Here is a 19,095-nt window from a genome sequence, read left to right as displayed (position 1 = left end):
TTATTTTTTTTTTTTATTATTATATGCATTAGTGAAACGGCTTTTTTGCTTTATTTCTACTGGCCCAAACCTTGCATGGGTAATTTCAGTCCTGATCCTTTGAGGAATGCCATGTGTTCAGTCATTTGTGCCTGCCCGATATCCCATTAAAATCAATAGGGCAGTAGCAAAGCCCCACTGTTCGTTCAGCCAAACATCACTGACTTCAGGGAGTCTTTGTGACCTGACACAGTCCTTGTTGCAAGGTAAAGAGCCCAAAGGGGTAACTTTATCGCTGTCTCCAGCATGACAAGAATATTGCCTGAGCCAGGATTGCAGGATTAGATGGGCAAAAAGAGTGGCGGGGGAGGAAATCTCACAGAAGAAATAGTGGAAATGTATTATCGTTTCTAAACATCAGAAAATAAACATATTTTCCTACCTGATATTACAGTGGCTAGCAGTAGGTTTGTTAGCAGCACTGCCAAGAGAAGCATCTGTCAAAAATCAAAAAGAGGGAGATTAGAATATTCTTAGTTTGGGGTGTTTAGTCTGTTTCACAACTCCCCATTTTCTGTCCTTTCTTTATAAAGTTATTTTTGAAGTTCTACAACATTTTCAGAAAGCCATAATCCATGCAGACTTTTGCAGTAATTCAGTTACCCACCCATGCGTCTTTAAGTAGGTAATATAGGAGAATAACTACTCTTTCTTCCCGCTTTCATTTCTCATTGCAGGGAAACGTGGGCTACCTCCACAGGAAATGCAACCCAACATACACACATATTATGATTTACCCGAGTTAATACATTGCACGCACAGAGCCCTTCAATATGCAACATCATTTATCAGGCAATCTGGCATGAAGAAGCACACCAGGCTGGATCAGCCAATTTAGCTCCAGTAGAAGTCACCTCTGCTGCACAAGATTTGCACCTGCCCAAACAGTTCGCACCAGCCAACAGGTCTGGCTGGCAAACCACTACAACCACATGCTTGTAATCTACGGATTTTAGGCTAATAATATGCTTGAGATAAGGGGCAAGAAGTCAAGGGAGGAAATTGTGAAGAGATTAGAGACCCACGGTGAAAACTTCCATTCGCCAAAATCAGTTTTAGCATTGCCTCCTGCTTTCTACAACCAAAACATCAGCCTTTGTTCTCCACATGTCTATAAACTACGTCCTGCACTGCCAGGCCTTTAAAAATAATAATGGGATATGAGTGTCATGCAGATGGTGAACTACGGATGCGTTCTCTGGCAAGACATTAGCAGTTAATGGATGAAGTCTGTAGGGAGCTCCAATTAGTAAGTTAATTTCAGTAATCATATAAGCAACTAGAGAGGCTTAAATATACCATAGTTTATATATTAATGCCAGGAGACCAGACACACCTTTCCCTAAAAGAACCCTCCAATTAAAGACCAGAATGCATTTTGCAAAGACAAATTCTGATTTCGGTTTATAGACACACACTTATTATCGATGTCAATTACATAGGTCCAATTCACAATCACATAAATAAACGCTGAGTTTGCCTTATTTACAAACGATGGGAAAAGAAAGATCTATTATAAAACTCAATCTAATATTTTGCTTCAAATGCCAATCTGACACAAGGCTGTTACTGCTGCAAGATAGCTAAGAAGTGGCAACCGCATGGGAATGCAGCAACAAAGTACTGGTAAAGAAAACAATAGGCATTATTCTCAGGTTACCCACTTGCTAGTGTATTTTAGTGCACACACTGTGTTATTGTGGCCAAATCAGATACTGCTTTTCTTTGTTAACCCCTCAGTTTTACAAAGCAGGCAAAGAAAAAATGACGGGGTATAAAACCCTTCTCTTCACCCCCTTACACCTCCCAGACTGTTTTGAGCTGCAGACTTGAAGTTTCCCCCAATTCTAATAGAGCAGGTGACACTAACAAATCAGAATACAATCAAGTAAGATCTGCTGGTATATAACCCTCTATAATTTTTCCACTGGCTTAATTGGAAATGAAGGTACCTTCTTCTGTGCGAGATTCCTCTTGCATGTGAACAAGAAGCTCCTCCAGTTGCCACCTATAGCCTACAACACCATTGCTCCCGTGTTCCTTTAGAAGGCAGGGCTGGAATGGCTTTGGTCTGAAATTTCTTGTTTTTGTACAAGCCAGGAACTCTTGTTCATTTAAAAGGAAAGATAAAGACCGAACGTCACATCCGTCTGATTCTCAAGACAATAGATTAAATTGCTATCGTGTAAATCAGTTGCCTTAATTGCCAGAAAATTACAATGAGGGGAAATAGTTTTAAAAACTTACATGACAGATAAGTCTTTGAAATATATTTTGCATGTGTATGTGTGACAAATCTCACTGGCTGAGCCAATAGGCAGCACATTTATTTGAAAGACTATTGTTAGAGAGGAATAGTAGGATGCTCCATACCTCAAAGACCACAGAACCATGTAGATTTTTTTTTTTTCCCTGTGAACAACTGCTTTAAAGTAGAAAGAAGAAAAAAATTCAGAGCTATTCATGACCTGGTTTTGTTCTCCACATACAAACACATTTGACTTTTGTCACATTCTATTAGCTCAACACATTCAGTCCTTGAATTTGGAAAAGTTTATAGAGGTACCCTCTGGAACAACCCATGGTACAAGTTAATCACGCACATACTTGAGGTGGGCACAAGCTCTATGGGCATATATACAGCACTACGCAAAAAAATGCAGAGCAGATGACATCTTACTTTACTTTCAATATCCCATGCTTCATATTTTCAACAGCTACTCATAATAAAAAAGGGGTTAGGAGGCAACATGTTTCCCTGTAAATCGTATTTTGCCACTAGTTCACAGAATCAGGTCCTTAATTTAAACCAAGAAAAACAATGCAAAACATTAAAAACATGCCTCCTGAGAGTCCCCAGCCGGCATGTCTGTCTTGTGCACAAGCAATTCTGAGAATGAAGTGAGCGTAATCCCTGCACACAGTTCTTAGAAAACAAAAAAGAAAAAAAACCTAAACATTAAAAAACCCCACATTGTAATGTCATAATTTCTTCCTGCAGGCAATTTCCTTTATGATTTCTACAGATGCCTAGGTTGATACTCGCAGAATTGCGATGGATTATTTTTGAGACAATTTAGGTGATGAGTCTGCTTAGGTCGACAAGTTACAAACAATACAAATAATAAACTGTTAGCCATACTGACTTTGTCTTGTATGAACTCTTCATGACAGCTGTGTGTTCAAATGCTACAGAGCTGCGCTACAGACACCAAGTGACAGAAAGAAACAAGCACAAACCAAATTGTTTCTTTCCACGTGAAAAGCCAGAGAATGAGATTTTTTCCCACGGGGATCTTCTCAGCCAGATGTTGCCGCCTTTTGTCCAGCAGCAGAAAGGTTTGCCCCTCTCGCATTCACAGCAATGCTGGGGAGATCCTGGGGAACATGCAAGAAAATGCCCCACGTGTGCAGAAATTTGGCATCCACTACAGCCATGGCCTTCGCTGTGCGCCACAGATATCCCTCCAGCATGGGGCAATCCTAGAAATCCCTGCTGCTGCAATGAAGTACTGGTAAAGGACAATAACAATGCTCCCGGCTTCTGCACAAAGTGTTCCTCTGCATTTGCAAAGGAGTAACATCTATGGGAAAAAGACGCAAGTCAAAGCTTTAAAAACTGTTTCTTTGGCATTTTTTCATTAGAGGGTGCAACAGCAAAAGCTGTGAATCTCTAGACGGAGGTACCAGGAAGCACGGAGGCTCAGACCCTGCGGAAACCTGCAGGTCAGAGTTTTACCCAGTCTAGAACTGACACAACTCTATAGAGAAGAGCTAAAGACCTTTCACGTGGAACTGCCTTCAAGGCTGAAGTTACAGCTGAACAACAAGCAGAAATGGGGGGCAACAGCAGAAGCAACAGGCAAGATGCCTCTTGTTTTTCTCTTAGTCCCCCGTCTGCTTCTGGTTTTGCATGAAGACAGAGGAATAGCGTTGACTGGGGAATCATTCTCTCCTCTTGGGTCTAGCTGCCAACTCTCAGCAGGTCCTGCATACCTCCGAGAGCCTGGGCATTAGTGATCACAGAGAGATGTTCTCAGAACCTCTCATTATGGCAATCCAAGTATTAGTCATGATAAGGGGAATAAGATCTATTGCCACAGTCCTTTGTCTTCTCAGTTTTATTCCGTTCAGTGCTTAAGCCCCAAATCAGTCCCTTCACTTGATAACTTCTTGCAAATCTAAATCTAAAAGGTAGCTTTGATTCATGCTTTTTTGTTGAGCACATACAGACGACAGAGTCAGAGCCCCTTAAAACATGCCTTAAAAATAGAGACATTGCTGGTTTTGTTCCGTAGCGATTTCTTTATCGTTATTACAAAAAGGGGCCAGTTCTTCAACAATACAGGATTGTTTAGTCTGTAACTGTGATGGATGGCTGAGCTCTTCCTTTATTAGCTTTTGTGCCGCTGCCTGCACACCCTGACAAGCTTTATCTGGGGCACCAGGGAGGGAGAGAGCAAACTGCATGCAAGTTTGAGCCCAGCAAAAGGCGCTTTGGAGAGGATCAGGCTGCAGGTGGGCAGGTTATCGAACTTGGCCTGAGCCTCTGAAGTCCACACGCGCTCGTCTGTGTGGTCAGAACCTTGGTCTGCACTGGGGGACATTTTGTGACTCACACTGCCAACGTTCAATAGATGGTTCAGATAAGCCAGACATCACGACACCTCTTAAGTGTCTTAGGGACCTTGGGGGACATAACAAAGAAAAATTAACCAAGCTAGACACCCAGAGAACAAACTTCCTTTTTCCCTTCTGGCTCCATTCCTCTCCCCCTGCCCCCCTCCCCCCCCCCAAAAAAAAAAAAAAAAAGGAAATGGTCATTAAAGAGTGCATTTATTGGCTCATACTGTATTGTTCCAATACAAAGCTTAGTGATGCTTGGGTAGATCTGGCATTCTGGCATGTAATTTTACAAATAAAATACACCCGAGGCACAGGCAGAAATATATAAAGGACTGTGCACTGTTGCTCGAAAGCCCCTTATAGCCAGTTCCTGGAACAGAATAGGAAGGACTTCTGAGAAAAATTATCAATGATAATGCTTTTCGTTGTGCAAGTGCTAGGTCCCATGCAACGAGTCCAATGTTTCCTAACAGTTATATGATAATATTTTCTGAGGCGTCAGACAGCATGCCATGTTTGTCATCAAGTTTGTTGCACAGACAAATAGGTATGCAAAATGCCCGTGTTATGAAACCTGCCATACCGGGTGCAGGAACAGTGATGGAACACACAGGACCTGAACAACGAAACAACCAAAGTATCTCGATGTAAGTAAACTGCAAAACTAAAGCCTAGGAATACTGAATTTTGTTTCTGCATTTAGGAGCTGAAAAATTAGATTAGGCTATGGAAGCAACACAGGATGTCACTTTAAGACTGTTTGAAAGATGCAAACATCTGCGGTAAGAGAAATTCATCTTACTTAAGGAAAATATACCAATGAAATTCAGTAACAAAATTTTCTTTAAAATTGCTTTTTAAGAGGGAAACAAGCCAATTGAGGATGTCAACACATAGATCTTAATAGAGCCAACTAATCTGAAGACTCCAACCTGATTCTGGCCCTGCTGTAAGGATGTTGAGCTTAAGTACTCTATTCTGGACAAAGTTTGTTTCCGTAAACATCACTTAATTTCTGCAGGCAAAGGCATGGATTGATTTTCTGAGGTTTAAAAAGCGTTCTTAGTATCTGGACTAAGCTGCAATCCCAAATGCCACATCCTCAGATGCCACACAAAAATGAAGGAAGGACAGTGTACTTTGAGATGTAGGAAATGTTGGAACAGAAGACATGCCTCGTGAATCAGCAGAAAGTTCTGAAAGCAGAGACTCATGAGGAAGGAAGCCATGCTGCTTCGTCGTTCAGTAGTTGTCAAAAAAGTGAAAGAATTAAAGGAAATGAGTGGGGCGGCGGGGGGGGGGGGAGGGAACAAAACCCACAAACATCATTTTGAAATCATAAATACAACGTACACTTTAATCTTGAATATTGTCTATGCTGTCAGTCAGTCTGTCTCAAAAACAGTGGCATTCTTAAGGACAGAAAAAGAAAAGATAAAATGAAGATTAGAGGTAGGAAGCAACTTCTCTGCAAGGGGAGGAAACTTCCAGTCTTCGAAGATCAGAGAAGGAAAGTATAAGGAGCATCTACCACATCACAAATGGTGCAGAGAAGGTAAATAAGAAATAAGTATTCATCATTTTCCCAATGTAAAGGCTGGGAGCAGTCAATGAAATTCTCAGGGAGTTGCCTATAAAGCACATAACTGGAAGGCCTCAGCACAGGTCACTGTGTCAAAAAGGAGTCAGACAAATTAATGAAGGGCTGGATCAAATCACAGGGATCAAAGGATGAATCAGATTGAGCTTGTGGCTTAGAAAGTCTTTACCTTGCTGAGTGTTGGAAGCAGAAATCCTGTCATTCACTATTACACCTCATTTCTTACAATTCTTTTCCTAGGCAACAGCTGTTAGCCACCAGAATCCTACTTACTGGTCAAAAAAAAAAAAAAAACAAAAAAAAAAAACCAAACCAAAAACAAACAGCGCCATGACAACTTTCTTTACCCCAGTCCGCGGGAAGGTATGTCTCAGTGGTTTTTCACAACTGAGAGTCATATTAACGTTTCCATTAGTGACCGAACAGTGAAACTCAGCATAAGCAACAACGAATAAGCTAAAATAAGTATCTTTGCAAATACTTCTGAAAGTAAGCGCATCCCGTGACAGTTCCTGAAAGCTCAGAGCAGCAGGCTAGAAATAACAAAGGGCACAGGCTTAGCAAAGTTACTTCTGCATCCCTTCCTATCTTCCCCATGCCCAAGAGAAAAAAAAAGAAATAAAAAAAAAGTCCACAACCCCCTCACCCTCCCCAAAACCTCCCCCCACATGAGAACATCAGCTGGCATAGCCCACGTAACCCTATATTTGAACCCTTCCCTTTGGAATATTTAGGCTACTGTACTCCTTTGAGGAAAAAAGAAAGGTAGACGAATTAAGTACGCTAGTACTGAAATGGAATATCGACCTTCCACATGAAGAAAAGCCTTGAATGAGATTTATACTGCATAACTATTCATTGACACATTTTAAGGGCATAAGTAAGGGTATGGAAAGTAAGCCAGTTACAGATATTCAAAAGAAAGGAGGACACGTGGACAGCTGTAGTGGCCAAAACAGTAAATTAGACATGCACTAGCAGTGCAGGACAATACCAGAAGTAAGGGGTAGTCATGGGGGCTGCCCTGAAGGCTGCCCCGTGTCCCTGAGCAGGGCAGTAGCAGTGCCCACTTGCCCATGGAGCTGCACATCACCTCTCCGTCCCTTCTCTGCCGTGCTGAGGGACTCCTTAATAAATTTAGTAAATAAATAAATTTAAGCAAGAAGTAGCAGAATACACTTATTTGAAACGCTCAAAAAGCCTATTTGGAAAACTAAACAGTGCAATTGTGCCATTAGCTCTAGGCCTGTATGAATTGCAGGGGCTTCAGTGCATTTTTGGGGTCATCAGTGCTCAGTTCCTTCCCCTGGCACAGTTAATGATAGATGGTTTAAAAACAGACACTCCTCAGAGAGGACAGGAGGCACCAACCACCCACATTTTGTATTTGTAACCGCTCAGCCTCCGGACATCCTTCCACATGCTGGGAAGTTCACAGGGCAAAACAAACACTCGGGCGCCCTCCCCTCCTGACTATGCAACACATCAGAGAAGGGCATAATTAAAGATAATCCTCCTTACTACCAGTTGAACGCCTTCTCTGGTGGCAAGTTCATGGGATTTCCAATTTCACAGCCTTCCCTGGGGTTATCTTTTGAGTCATCCGAACCAAAAGGACCTCGGGCTGTAGCGAGTGAAGCAAGGCTCTTTGGTGCTACCCTGTATAAAGCTGCTCTTCAGCGTAGCCCCAAGACCACCAGACTACAAACCTGCCACAGAGCAGCCTAGCACAGGGACTTACAAGCCAAGGTGCATCCTGTAAGCCCAGTGATATGCAGCACAGCACCAAAGCAAAATACCCCCCCTCCTGTACAATGACCCTATAATGTCTCTAGGAAGTAAGAATACTACAGCTGAAGGACAATAGCTTCAGCTGGTGCCAGCTGGTACTGCTCTCCTGAAGTCAGTGGCGCTACTCTAGTCTGTGCTAGCTGAAGAGCCAAAAGCCTCATAAATTTGGATTACATTACAAAGAGTTACCCGAAACTGAATGAAAGGGCAGGGCAGAGACTATTTTTCTACTGGTCTATGGACAATTTATCCCTTGTGTAAGTTAGGTATCGCCTTGAGGGTGTATGCCTGACTGTACCTTCTAGACACTAACACAAGTCTCAGTATTAGATTAGATATGAGGAAGAAATTCTTTACTGTGAGGGTGGTGAGACACTGGAACAGGCTGCCCAGGGAAGTTGAGGATGCCCCATCCCTGGAAGTGTTCAAGGCCAGACTGGATGGGGCTTTGAGCAGCCTGAACTAGTGGGAGGTGTCCCTGCCCATGGCAGGGGGGTTGGAACCAGATGGTCTTTAAGGTCCCTTCCAACCTGAACCATTCTGTGATTTTATGATTCCCCAGAAGGTGATGCTCCTACAAGTGAAACAGCACAACCTGGGAGGAAATTGCTCATTTTCAGTTTCCTCCTGCAAGAGTTTGGAAGCAGTTGCTCACTGCTCTTTCTCTTTTGCTTGTTAATGTCTTAAGCCTCCATGCCTTTGCTGAAATTCCCTGCATACATGGAGTCAGCTAAGGCAAATCCAATAATTTCCCCCACCTAGAACTGTGGTTTCATATTCCAATTTTTTTTTTCCAACTAGTCAAAACTCTAGCCTTATTGTTTTACACAGTGTATTTACAGGCATAAGATTTTCTATGCAGGGCACTCAATGCATACATGTTATTCACTTCACCAAGTCCACAATTACCCTGTGGGATGCTTTCTATTCTTCTGCCCTCTTCCAGATTTAGCAAATATTTCAGCATCCTTGTCATACCTTAACATCAGCACTGACATCAGACACTAACCAGTCAGCCACCCAAATATCATCATTAGGCTGCTGATGGAAAAAAAAAAAAAAACAAAAACAAAAACAAACATACAATGTGAGGGCATTTTTCCATTAAGATAATAAGAGAAAATGAGAGTCTGAATTCTGCATGACATCATGCCCGTTTTCAAAACCCATGCTTTAAAAGCAGTTAATCCCTCCCTCTGGGATTAAGTTTGTCCAAATGCCTGGCTGCTAAAATGCCTTTAATGAAACCATGAAAAACACGACTAGCTAACACTTCTGGGCTGCGGGCCTGTAAAACAGCTGCAGTAACAATTCACCTTGTAGCACAATTTATAGAGTAATTTGTTACTAAATTTGCCAGAGTCACCCTCAAATACACATCAAAATCTCCAATTCTCATTTATATGGAAAATGTCCTCAGTTGGTCTTTTTTAACTGGAATGTCTGGAGTTTGGTAAGCTTGTAAGACTTACAGTTTAAAAATAAAAATTAAATGAAATAAATAAAATCACCCTTGATGATCCTGGAGCAAAGGCCAACCGAACAGAAACATAGCTTTGAATGGACATCAACCAAAATAGCCCCACCACTGTGCTCTCCATTAAGGCAGGATGAGGGAGAATCACACAGCTAATGTCTTGATTTGTTAGTTCTTACAGCTAATATCTTGATTTTGAATCACCCATCTTGTAAGTGTCCATACTTTTGTTCATAAAAACCAACTGCCTGTCAGTATAAATCCACTTGTTTCAGCAGTTATGACAATAGAAACAAGAGCCATAGTGTGCCAGGTGAGATTTAAATAGCGTAAGCGGTTATTTTTGAAGAGCGAGGCCTTGCCTTTATAGAAGTGAGCAAACACAGACACTGGTGCTGCTGCTCCTTTACAGTTTGAGAAGCAATTTCATCCCTCTCCCCTTCTGTAATAAGACAGAAACAATACTTTCTGTATTTCCATCACAAGCGTGTAAGCAGGAATAAATTAATTAATGTCTTCTCCTCCACGCACAGGGCTGGTCTAAGGTCCTAGGAGGTTTACTAATGACGGAGTTTATTTACTAATGACAGACTTCCTGAAATGTTCATGCAAAAGCACAAGTTTCCATCCAGGGTTTCAACTGTCAAACATCTTTCCACTGCCCAATTGAGACAGCATCCAGAGACAGCTGGAGCTTCTCTGTTCAAGGCTGACCCCTGTAGGATTGTCCTAAATTAATTATTTTTCAAACCAGAATACCACCAGGGTTCATTTAACATTTTAACCCGATGCAACTGTTAGTAAGCTGTTCCAACAATTAATGCCACACCTTGTTAAAAATACACACTGTAACTCAGGTTTCAGCTAGCCCAGATGCAGTCTTCAGACACTGGATTATATGAAAACTTAAGAAACACCTATTACCACGTTTTCTCCACATACCTGCCCAAACAGCGAGTTCAAGCCAGTTCTCCCCCATCCACTTATTAAGTTTAATCAACTGAGCTCCCAGATTGTCTCCTTAAAGCACATTTCTGCCCATTTTAAATGGTTCTCAGGGCTCACTCATAACTCTCTTCAGATACCAGAACTAGAGCCAAGTTTAAATGTCTAACACTGCTGCTATCCCTACGAATACAACACTGCCTTTCTGGTCCATATCCCTCCCTCCCCTCACCATCATCTTCTACCAGCTCACCATGTTAAATAGCATAAAACAGAGATAGATGCTGTCAAGACTCTACCAGAAACAAACCTTCTCAGAAGGATGATTATCATTCGGCCACATATAATCAGTGTGATGAGCGCTCATTTTTTTGGGTATTATTATTTTTTTTTCATCATTCCAGGTTTTCTAGTCACCCAACTGATGTTATGGTGAATCTTAAAGGTGCCTAAATACGCGGCATTCATACTATTTGCCAAAGTTGTGATCTCACTAAAGATTTATAAGGCTTGTTAGACATGATCTGTTTTCCATAAAACCACCAAAATTCATAAAAAGCTCAAGCAGCATAATGGAACTACTAACCTATCCAGATCCTTCCACACTTTTACATATAGATTATTTGGCCTTGTTGATTTAAAATACCTAACTTGAATTTACTATGACATTTAGCAAGAGAATGCTAGATGTCAGCTTCCCTTGTAAGTAATGACAAAAAAAAAAAACCACATTATTATTTCGTAATGAAAACTCCCCATATTTAGAACAAGTTATTTTGACATAAAACCAGCTTATGTTAGTGCTGTCAAAGTACAGATGGCCAGAAATACAAATAGTAAGGGCGATCTTATCCATTAAAACATTTTTTTCCATTGATTTCAACTTTGCTGGGACTCGAATGGTCATATCTCTATCAGAGATTCAATCACTATATTCATATTGGCCTTCACTTGATAAAATATTTATACATGCTTTCAAGCCTATTGACTTAATTCTCTTTTGAATATGGGCTACAAAAAGGAAACTTCTTTGACTAAATGGTACTGTACCCTTTCTAGTGTCAGGAAACTTCTGCACGCACAAAAAAAACACAGTTGTAAAAGATCGGGAAGAGTGCTATGAATTAAATCAAATTGCACAGAGATGCCAGTTCCCATTGAAGAGGGAGTTTCTGAAGGTCTCCACTAGGAAGAATAGTCCCCAAGATTGAAGTCTTGGCCCATGGATCTTCATTACACTGTGCCAAGGGGAGCCAGGATTTTACCTTAAATGCTTATTCCATTTTCTTAATCACTCTTGAAAAAGAAATGTTGTGTATGGATGTGACTTCTATTTAGGTCATTTTTCTAGTACCGAGCAAGAAACAATTCTAATAATAAGCAGATCGTTAAGACAAAGTCACGTGTTTCTCTTTCTGAAACGCTGATTTACCCTAGTACAAGACAGAGCATGTTACTCATTGTGGAGGACAATTAAGTCGCAGAAACATTCACTGCTCCCTGGGAACAATTGGCACCATTATGTGATCAACAAATCTATGTCTTATGCGCATTCCCTACCACCAGCCTTTTTTTCCTTCAGTCATCTAATATAACCATGGGGAATGGGGGTGGGGGGGAAGCTTAGATTGTGAAGTTTGCCACTACCTCCTGTTTTTTCCTCAAATATTAGGATAAAGTACATATCCTAAAATCACAAGACTAATATAAGAACTATGAAATTCTAGAATAATACTTGGTTCTTTCTCATATGCCTTTTGATTTGTTTCTAACATCCAAGATTAGCATTTACAAGATTTTCTTCAGAAACATGAAGGGTAGAGATGTACTTCAAGAAGAAAAACAAAGCTGAGATATTCACAAGAACTCCCAAGCCCCGTATCTGGCATTCAAACAAAAGATAAAACCCTCCAAATACTAGAAGATTCTGAAACATCATCAGAGAAGTTGACAAGGCAGATGTGTGGATTGGGGGTGGGGGGGTGTCTCCCACTGAACTGTTCCAAAAATTATGGAATTTTATATAAATTGCATTAAAAATTAAAAATACCCTCTAAGTTTAACTTGAGCATTCTGTTTTAATAAAAAGACATGGGTCAAGGTATCTAATTTTTTTTTCCACTTTGTTTTTTCCATTTGGAGTGGGACAAAGACTGCAAAAACTGCATTCTAATAAAAGTTTTGGTTTTGAACAACCTCAAAGCTGAAAGTTACCTTGGGCTTACTATTTTGCGAGCCCATTTCCAAATATTTTATCTTTAGAACAGCAACAAGACTGTATCTTGCTTATCTATGTTTGATTGCTTGACATAATCCTGATCAAATTGTTCTGAAAACACGAAAGAGTTAAAAATTATGCTTACTTTCTGTATCAAACAAAAGTAATCAGAATATATTCTTTTTTCCTTCCCTTGCTTAGCAGAAAAATGCATGGTATTTAGAAGGAACAACACCTGAGTATCTATGCAAGCATGGATATATCTGTATTTTTTGTTTTGTTTTTTTCTTTTTTAAACTTCTGTTCACATCCTTTTTCTGTTTCTTTTTTTCCTATTCACAGCACAGGCTCAGCACCTTCGTTGCTGGCTTTGTGCACCTACAAAACTGAGCTATTGATCCCAGCAGTCTGACATGCTTTCTGGAAGCTGAGGTTCAAGCATGAATATACAGAGATCTCAGGAAGGTTAGGGCAGATTTTATAGCATATATGAAATTGGCAAAAGTCAAGTTTAATTTGAACCTAGTGAGCCGAGTACACCCGCCTTTCAGTCTTGGTGTTCAGGTTAATTACCATAATGCTTGCAATGTCTTTGTCACTCTTTCCCACTTCACCTTTCAACACAGGCATGAAATCATCTTCCCTGAAATTTCAATTGAAAAATGAATGCCATAGGTTTCCAAAAGTTAACTCACCTCGGGCCATTTTACTTTAATACAGACTAGTTAATTAACATGCTGTGACATACATTGGTTTACACACAGTCATCGTTCCACGTTTTGCTCTATTTTTCCACTCCTTCTTTCCCCAGTTTGAGAAATACACCCCAGGTCACGTCGTCGCCCTCAGACTCTTGGCAGGACAGGAGTCAGAGACGTGCAGTAGGTATTGGTGTAACAGGTGCCACTACTAATTGCATACATATAATTTTATAGCAATTACAGTGATGGCAGGAGTGCCAAAACTGATTCCAGGGAGCTTTTTTCCTCATTTATAAGTAGTAAACATCCACTATTTTAATTAACACCATAAGCCAAATAAATTAATTGCTTCTTTAATATGTAGAACCATCAACTACTCTATACAACAGAGTGGCAAAATGGAATAACTTATCTGTAAGTAAAAAAAAAAAAAGAAAACATTTTTTGTCTATTATAAAACATACTATAGTATAGGCATTTCTTTCGGGGGGGGTGGGGGGAAGTACCTTTAGATTATTTAAAACACTGCATTTTAAATCAGGAGAACAACTACATTTAATTTTTTAAAAGATAACATGAAACTTAGTTCATATAAGCACATACTGATTTTCTTCCAGACTCAAAAGCGTTGAGTTGATTACATATAACTAGAAGTGGAAACACATCCCACAGCAAATATTTTATTTATAAAGAGGAAAGAAAGAGACCCCCATTATAGACCCCAAAGGAGTACCTGCGAGACCAATCACAGAACACCATCCCTTTATGTTAATCGCTGTAGAAACATAGGACAAAAAAAACCTCTGTCCAAACCCAAAGCATCAGTAGGAAGACCCCAGAAAGACCGCTTGAGCGAGGTAGTTATGCTGAAAAAATTTCACAGATCATGGAGCAAGCCTTAGCATGGTTTGGGAATTTACTAGCTTTACAAGTAAATTAAGCTTTAAATATTTTAACACTACTTTTAGCTATTTGTAGCTTCACAGTCTAAAATTTGTAACTCAGGCTACAGCAAAAAGGCCTGTTTAGAAAAGACAAACCAAAGACAACATTCCTCAAAGAAAAGATGAAAAGCACTGAAGCCTGAATTTCCAATAACAAGAACTAGTGTGAATCAGACTAGCATCAGCAACTAGAAAATTAAAAACATGGGCTACAACTCAGATTTAGCCCCTCCAGAGATGTAAAACGAAAAATACCCGCCTGACATATTTGTTAAGCAACAGAAAGCAATTTGTATGCTATGTCTACGTGTGCAAATCTCTATATTACCATTAGACTACGGAAGGGCTCTGTCCTGAAGCCGTGGTTCTCCAGCACCAAACTGAAATTCATGCTGAGCGCCTGCCCATGGGACCAGGCTCTTCAACATCCCTTGGCTCCTGGTTGATGGCTGGGAATTAACACCACTGGAAACTAAAATTCAAAATTTCCTACAGGGATGTACTTTAAGCCTGGTTTTCAGCCTGGTTTGAACTTGATTTATATACGTATTTTAATATACATTTAATTCTTTGGCCAGTTTTAACCAAATCACGTTCTTATGTGTTTAATGAGTATCAGAAACCTCACGCTGCAGGGGAGGTGGGGGGAAAGGGGGTATATTGTCCCCAGCAAAGGAAAAACTGAAGCACCCACTCAGCAGTTACATCAGCATTGCCTCAACTACAAACCAGTCAATGCTTTTTCCCTGATGGCAGTTTATAAACACAGGTGGGGGCAGGAAGACCCCGTTCTGTGGGGTGGCTTAGGTGACAGCAGGAGGGACAAAACGTGGAGGTCAGAGAGGGGAGAGGGAGGAAGAGAAGCTGTGGTTATTACAGTGGGAACGAGACGTGGGGGCAGAGGGTACAGATCTGTGGGACATTTAACACACTGCTCCCACTATTCATATAGGTACAGACATACTTTTTTTTTTAAGGTTCCATCTGGAAAATCTGACACGGGATTTGCAAAGTTCCTGCCTTGCCTCCTGATTGAAAGGACAGCGTAGAAGCTCGAAGCCTGGAAATTCCTGTTAGACCTGTAAAACTCCAGAATCCAGTGATAAGTGAGCTAATCGGGAAGCAACACTTTTGCCATTTAGAAAACTCTTCATTTCTGAAAAGTTTTTGTCCCAATTTGGGAAGCTTCCTAGATGCCTTAGATCCCCTCGCTCCATGACAGCCTAATCAAGCAGTGTGCTGAAAAGCAAGGGAATCGGGCAGGGGACAGATTGATACCTAAACCAAAGGTGCCACAGGCACAACGCATCTTCCAATGAACCAGCGTTTTCCAACGACAATGCTAGAAAGCCTCTGACCAGCTGTACTGAAAACTCAGGAACCACAGTTCCTGTCAAACAGTACCACAGTGCCCCTCCTCATCAATTAATTTCCTTAACAGGCAACGCACCAGGAGAACAAGGAGGCTGTTTGAAGGGCTCTTGGTGTGGACAAAGGAAGGCTTGTGAACTTACCCAGAAATGTCACACGGCCACGCCAGAAGATAAATGTGACAAGGATGTTCTGGTCAGAATAATGCTCAAAACAGTTTGCAGTCTGGTTTTATCTGGTCGTTGCTGAACGGAACAGGAGCTGAGCAGTTCAGTGGCATAAAAGAGTGTATACACTACTCACATCGTTTATCCTGACAAAGATTAAACAGTGTCATGGCAGGCTGATCTGCTACAGACCAACACCTTATCGGGAGAAAACCACCACCCATCGGGACCTTGATGGTGACTTGGCTGCAGGAACCGCCAAGGCCACGGCCAAGGATGCTGATCAATATTGGGTCACTATTTTTTGTGTTACTCCTGTCTACAGGCAACTTTTGTCTCATCTTTTATGTACAGCGTGAACTATTTGGAGTTGGCATCTTGTTACTATTCTCAACTTGTACCATACTTAAAACGGGGACTGGGCCCACCACTTTGTGTTACAAATAGCATCAGCACCACACCAGAGGAAAAAAAAAAAAATAAAAAATGAAAACACAAAAGTCAAAACTGAGCTCTACCACATGCACCGAATTCGTCAAGTTTAATCCCATGGAATGGAGGTAAGGTAAAGCCTTTCAAGTGATGAAAGACGCATTCATATTTAGGCTAGAGTTTACAGCCATCAAGGAGCTAATCACGCAACTGACATAAATCCTAGTCTAGACAAAGCTTTGTACACTGAAAGGGGTAAAAATACAGTGCAATGGCATGGACGACAGCTTCATAGCCTTCTCTAATGAAGGTTGAGATCATTTCAGCTAAGGCTAGAGAAGATTTTAAGCGCTAGAGATTCATGCTGTCTTAACATTTTACTGTGCCTTTTAAGCACACAGTCTAAGTTCAAAGCCCCTCAGAGATGCATCTACCAAACCCACACCAGTTATTTGCAAAGGTACTTTTCCATATTCGGGTCCCAACTGATGCCAGCATTTGTTAGCTACTGCACAACAGTGAGAACATGATGGTCCTCAACCCCGTTTTCTAGAAGTCCTTCACGACCTCACGCACCACGTCAGTCCTTTGATTGTTGCTCCCTCTGACCATTTTAACCAATCTCCACATCCTGTGATGCCTCACACGGAAAATAACAGAAGCAGTGTTAGACTACATGAGAAGAGGGAGAGTAAGAGATTAAGAGACAGGGAAAGAATGAGCATACAGCCAAGGCACTGCGTGCCCCACACAGTCACTGCCAGGAAGCCAGAGACTCTGAAATCTTCAGCCAGGGTTAAACGAGCATCCTGAAAAATTACTTTAAAAAACACACACATCTATACAAAATAGTAATTTTTTTAAAAGTCATTGTTCACTGAAAGGCAAGGATGTGCAGCAATAACTTGTTCTCAGTGCTAACCATGGTTAAAGAAATCTTCAGAAACTGGGGACTAACGAGGTAAGGCAGTATAAATGCAAACCGCCGAGAAGCGAGAAATGCAGAGTTAAAGACTGTTTGTGAAGAGATGGATGCCTTAAATCCCTCCTGCTTGATGCGAAGCAGGAATAAATCTAAACTTCTATTGCTGTTGTTACACAGGCTGCCTAGCAATTATTTCTGGCCTGCGGAATAGACCATTTCTGCCACAATAAGAGGAGGACGGAGCAGGAGGCAGCACGGTGAGTCCAGCCCCAAGCTCCCCGGCAAGCTGGGTCCAGCTGTATCCACCAGCAGAGGGAATAACAAGAAGAGGATGGCGAGGGGGAACAAGGTGGGGTGTATCTTCCAAAAAGCAAACAGGATATGTTTTAGCGGGAAGTTATGCTCTGAGGGCTGGCTATCATGCGTCAGGTGCTGTGATTTTTTTCTCCCTGCCTCACAGCTTTCCTACTCCTCAGCATGTCTATTACCCTTCTGCAACTTCTGCTGCCACAGAACCAGTCTTGCTGTGGTAAGTATCTTGGCAGAACTTCACATGCAAGGAAAACATCCTTTCTGGCAGGCACAAGCCCCTGCAACATCATGAGATCAAGTACAGCAAGGGCCAGATCAAATCTGAGGTTTTCTAATACCGATTTTGGGCAAAGCCTCTACCCACGATACAAAACTAACTTTTCCAGCTCAGGATGTGTCAGGGTGGGGTTGCTCTGAAGCACAACTATATTCACTATAATTCCAGATCAGACGCCGGTGTACTAAAATGAAAATGACTTTGAACTTTTAAATTAGCTTCTTCCCCAGATTTATTTTTGGTATTGATTCAACACCGATACTAGTATCGCTGCAGTAAGAGAAGGCAGGTTACATTATTCTAACTGTGCAAATACAGTTCAAACTGTTTGTCTCTGGGAAATGTTTTCTGTGCACTTTTAAGTATGGAGAGTCAAAATGACAGGAACACACCTGGATTTGCATCCAGCGGGAAAGCACCGACTAGGCTGCTGCTATATGTGCTGAGGAGCCCTTGAAACGAAAACAAACCAACCGCAAATCACACTAATGGGAAGGCTGTCACTTCTGGATTCAACCATAGAAATGAAATATAATAGGGGAAAAGAAATATTGGCTTTATTCCCAGACACAAAAAGTAAATCATCTGCAGAGAGAATGACATTCCCCTCTTCCCCTTCATCTCAAACCAGATATCAGATCTATGGAAGCGAGTTTACAGAAACTTTCCCACCTTTTGACAATCCAACTTAAAAAAAAAAAAGATAGAAAAGGGGAAAAAAAAAACCAACCAATCAACAACAAAACAAAATAGCTGTATATGCTTTGGAGATTATGCATATTTATTAAATACGTGATAAAATTATGTACAAAATTTCAAGGCTTCCTGAAGTTAAACAACAAAATATGTAATCTCAACAACACCAGGAACCTCAGTTCAGCTGTAAATTTCCACAGGTTCCTTGGTGAAACTGGGGAGGGGGTCCACATGGAAGGTATTTAAATATATATATAAAGGTCTAAGAACTGAAATATTCTCAGTTTTCCGACCTGGTATCTCAAGCTGGACACCTAGAAAATATTAAGTCTCATTACCCCTTAAGTCTCCCACCCTGGGCTCAGCGGCTCCTCGGGAAGCACAGTCCCCCCACGCTATCCCCCTGGCTGACCCAGGTTGCAGCAGCCAAGGCAAAGAGTTGACCCCTCTCAGATTTTAAAGGACCAGAACATATTAAGTGGCAAAACCCTAGTAATAGTATACAGCACAAATATCACATAATTGGGGTTTTTTAAGCTTTGGTTTTTTATCATCTAATCCCAGGCTTGAGCCC

At 41.2% G+C, this 19,095-nt stretch overlaps 1 protein-coding gene across 1 annotated transcript in view; it reads right to left on the bottom strand.

Moving 5' to 3' along the window:
* Positions 1 to 2,128, bottom strand: part of VWF (von Willebrand factor) — a 145,598-nt gene extending 143,470 nt beyond the window's left edge. Inside the window, exons 1-2 of the mRNA XM_054220138.1 lie at positions 1,992 to 2,128; positions 422 to 476 (exon numbers count right to left, since the gene is read on the bottom strand). Of these exons, the coding sequence (XP_054076113.1) occupies positions 422 to 476 (55 nt within the window). The 5' untranslated portion in view covers positions 1,992 to 2,128. The remainder of the gene's footprint in view (positions 1 to 421; positions 477 to 1,991) is intronic.
* Positions 2,129 to 19,095: the final 16,967 nt, after the last annotated feature.

The sequence above is a fragment of the Rissa tridactyla genome, chromosome 1, assembly GCF_028500815.1.
Source record: "Rissa tridactyla isolate bRisTri1 chromosome 1, bRisTri1.patW.cur.20221130, whole genome shotgun sequence".
Lineage (NCBI taxonomy): Eukaryota > Metazoa > Chordata > Aves > Charadriiformes > Laridae > Rissa > Rissa tridactyla.
This window is presented reverse-complemented; position numbering and strand designations above follow the sequence as displayed.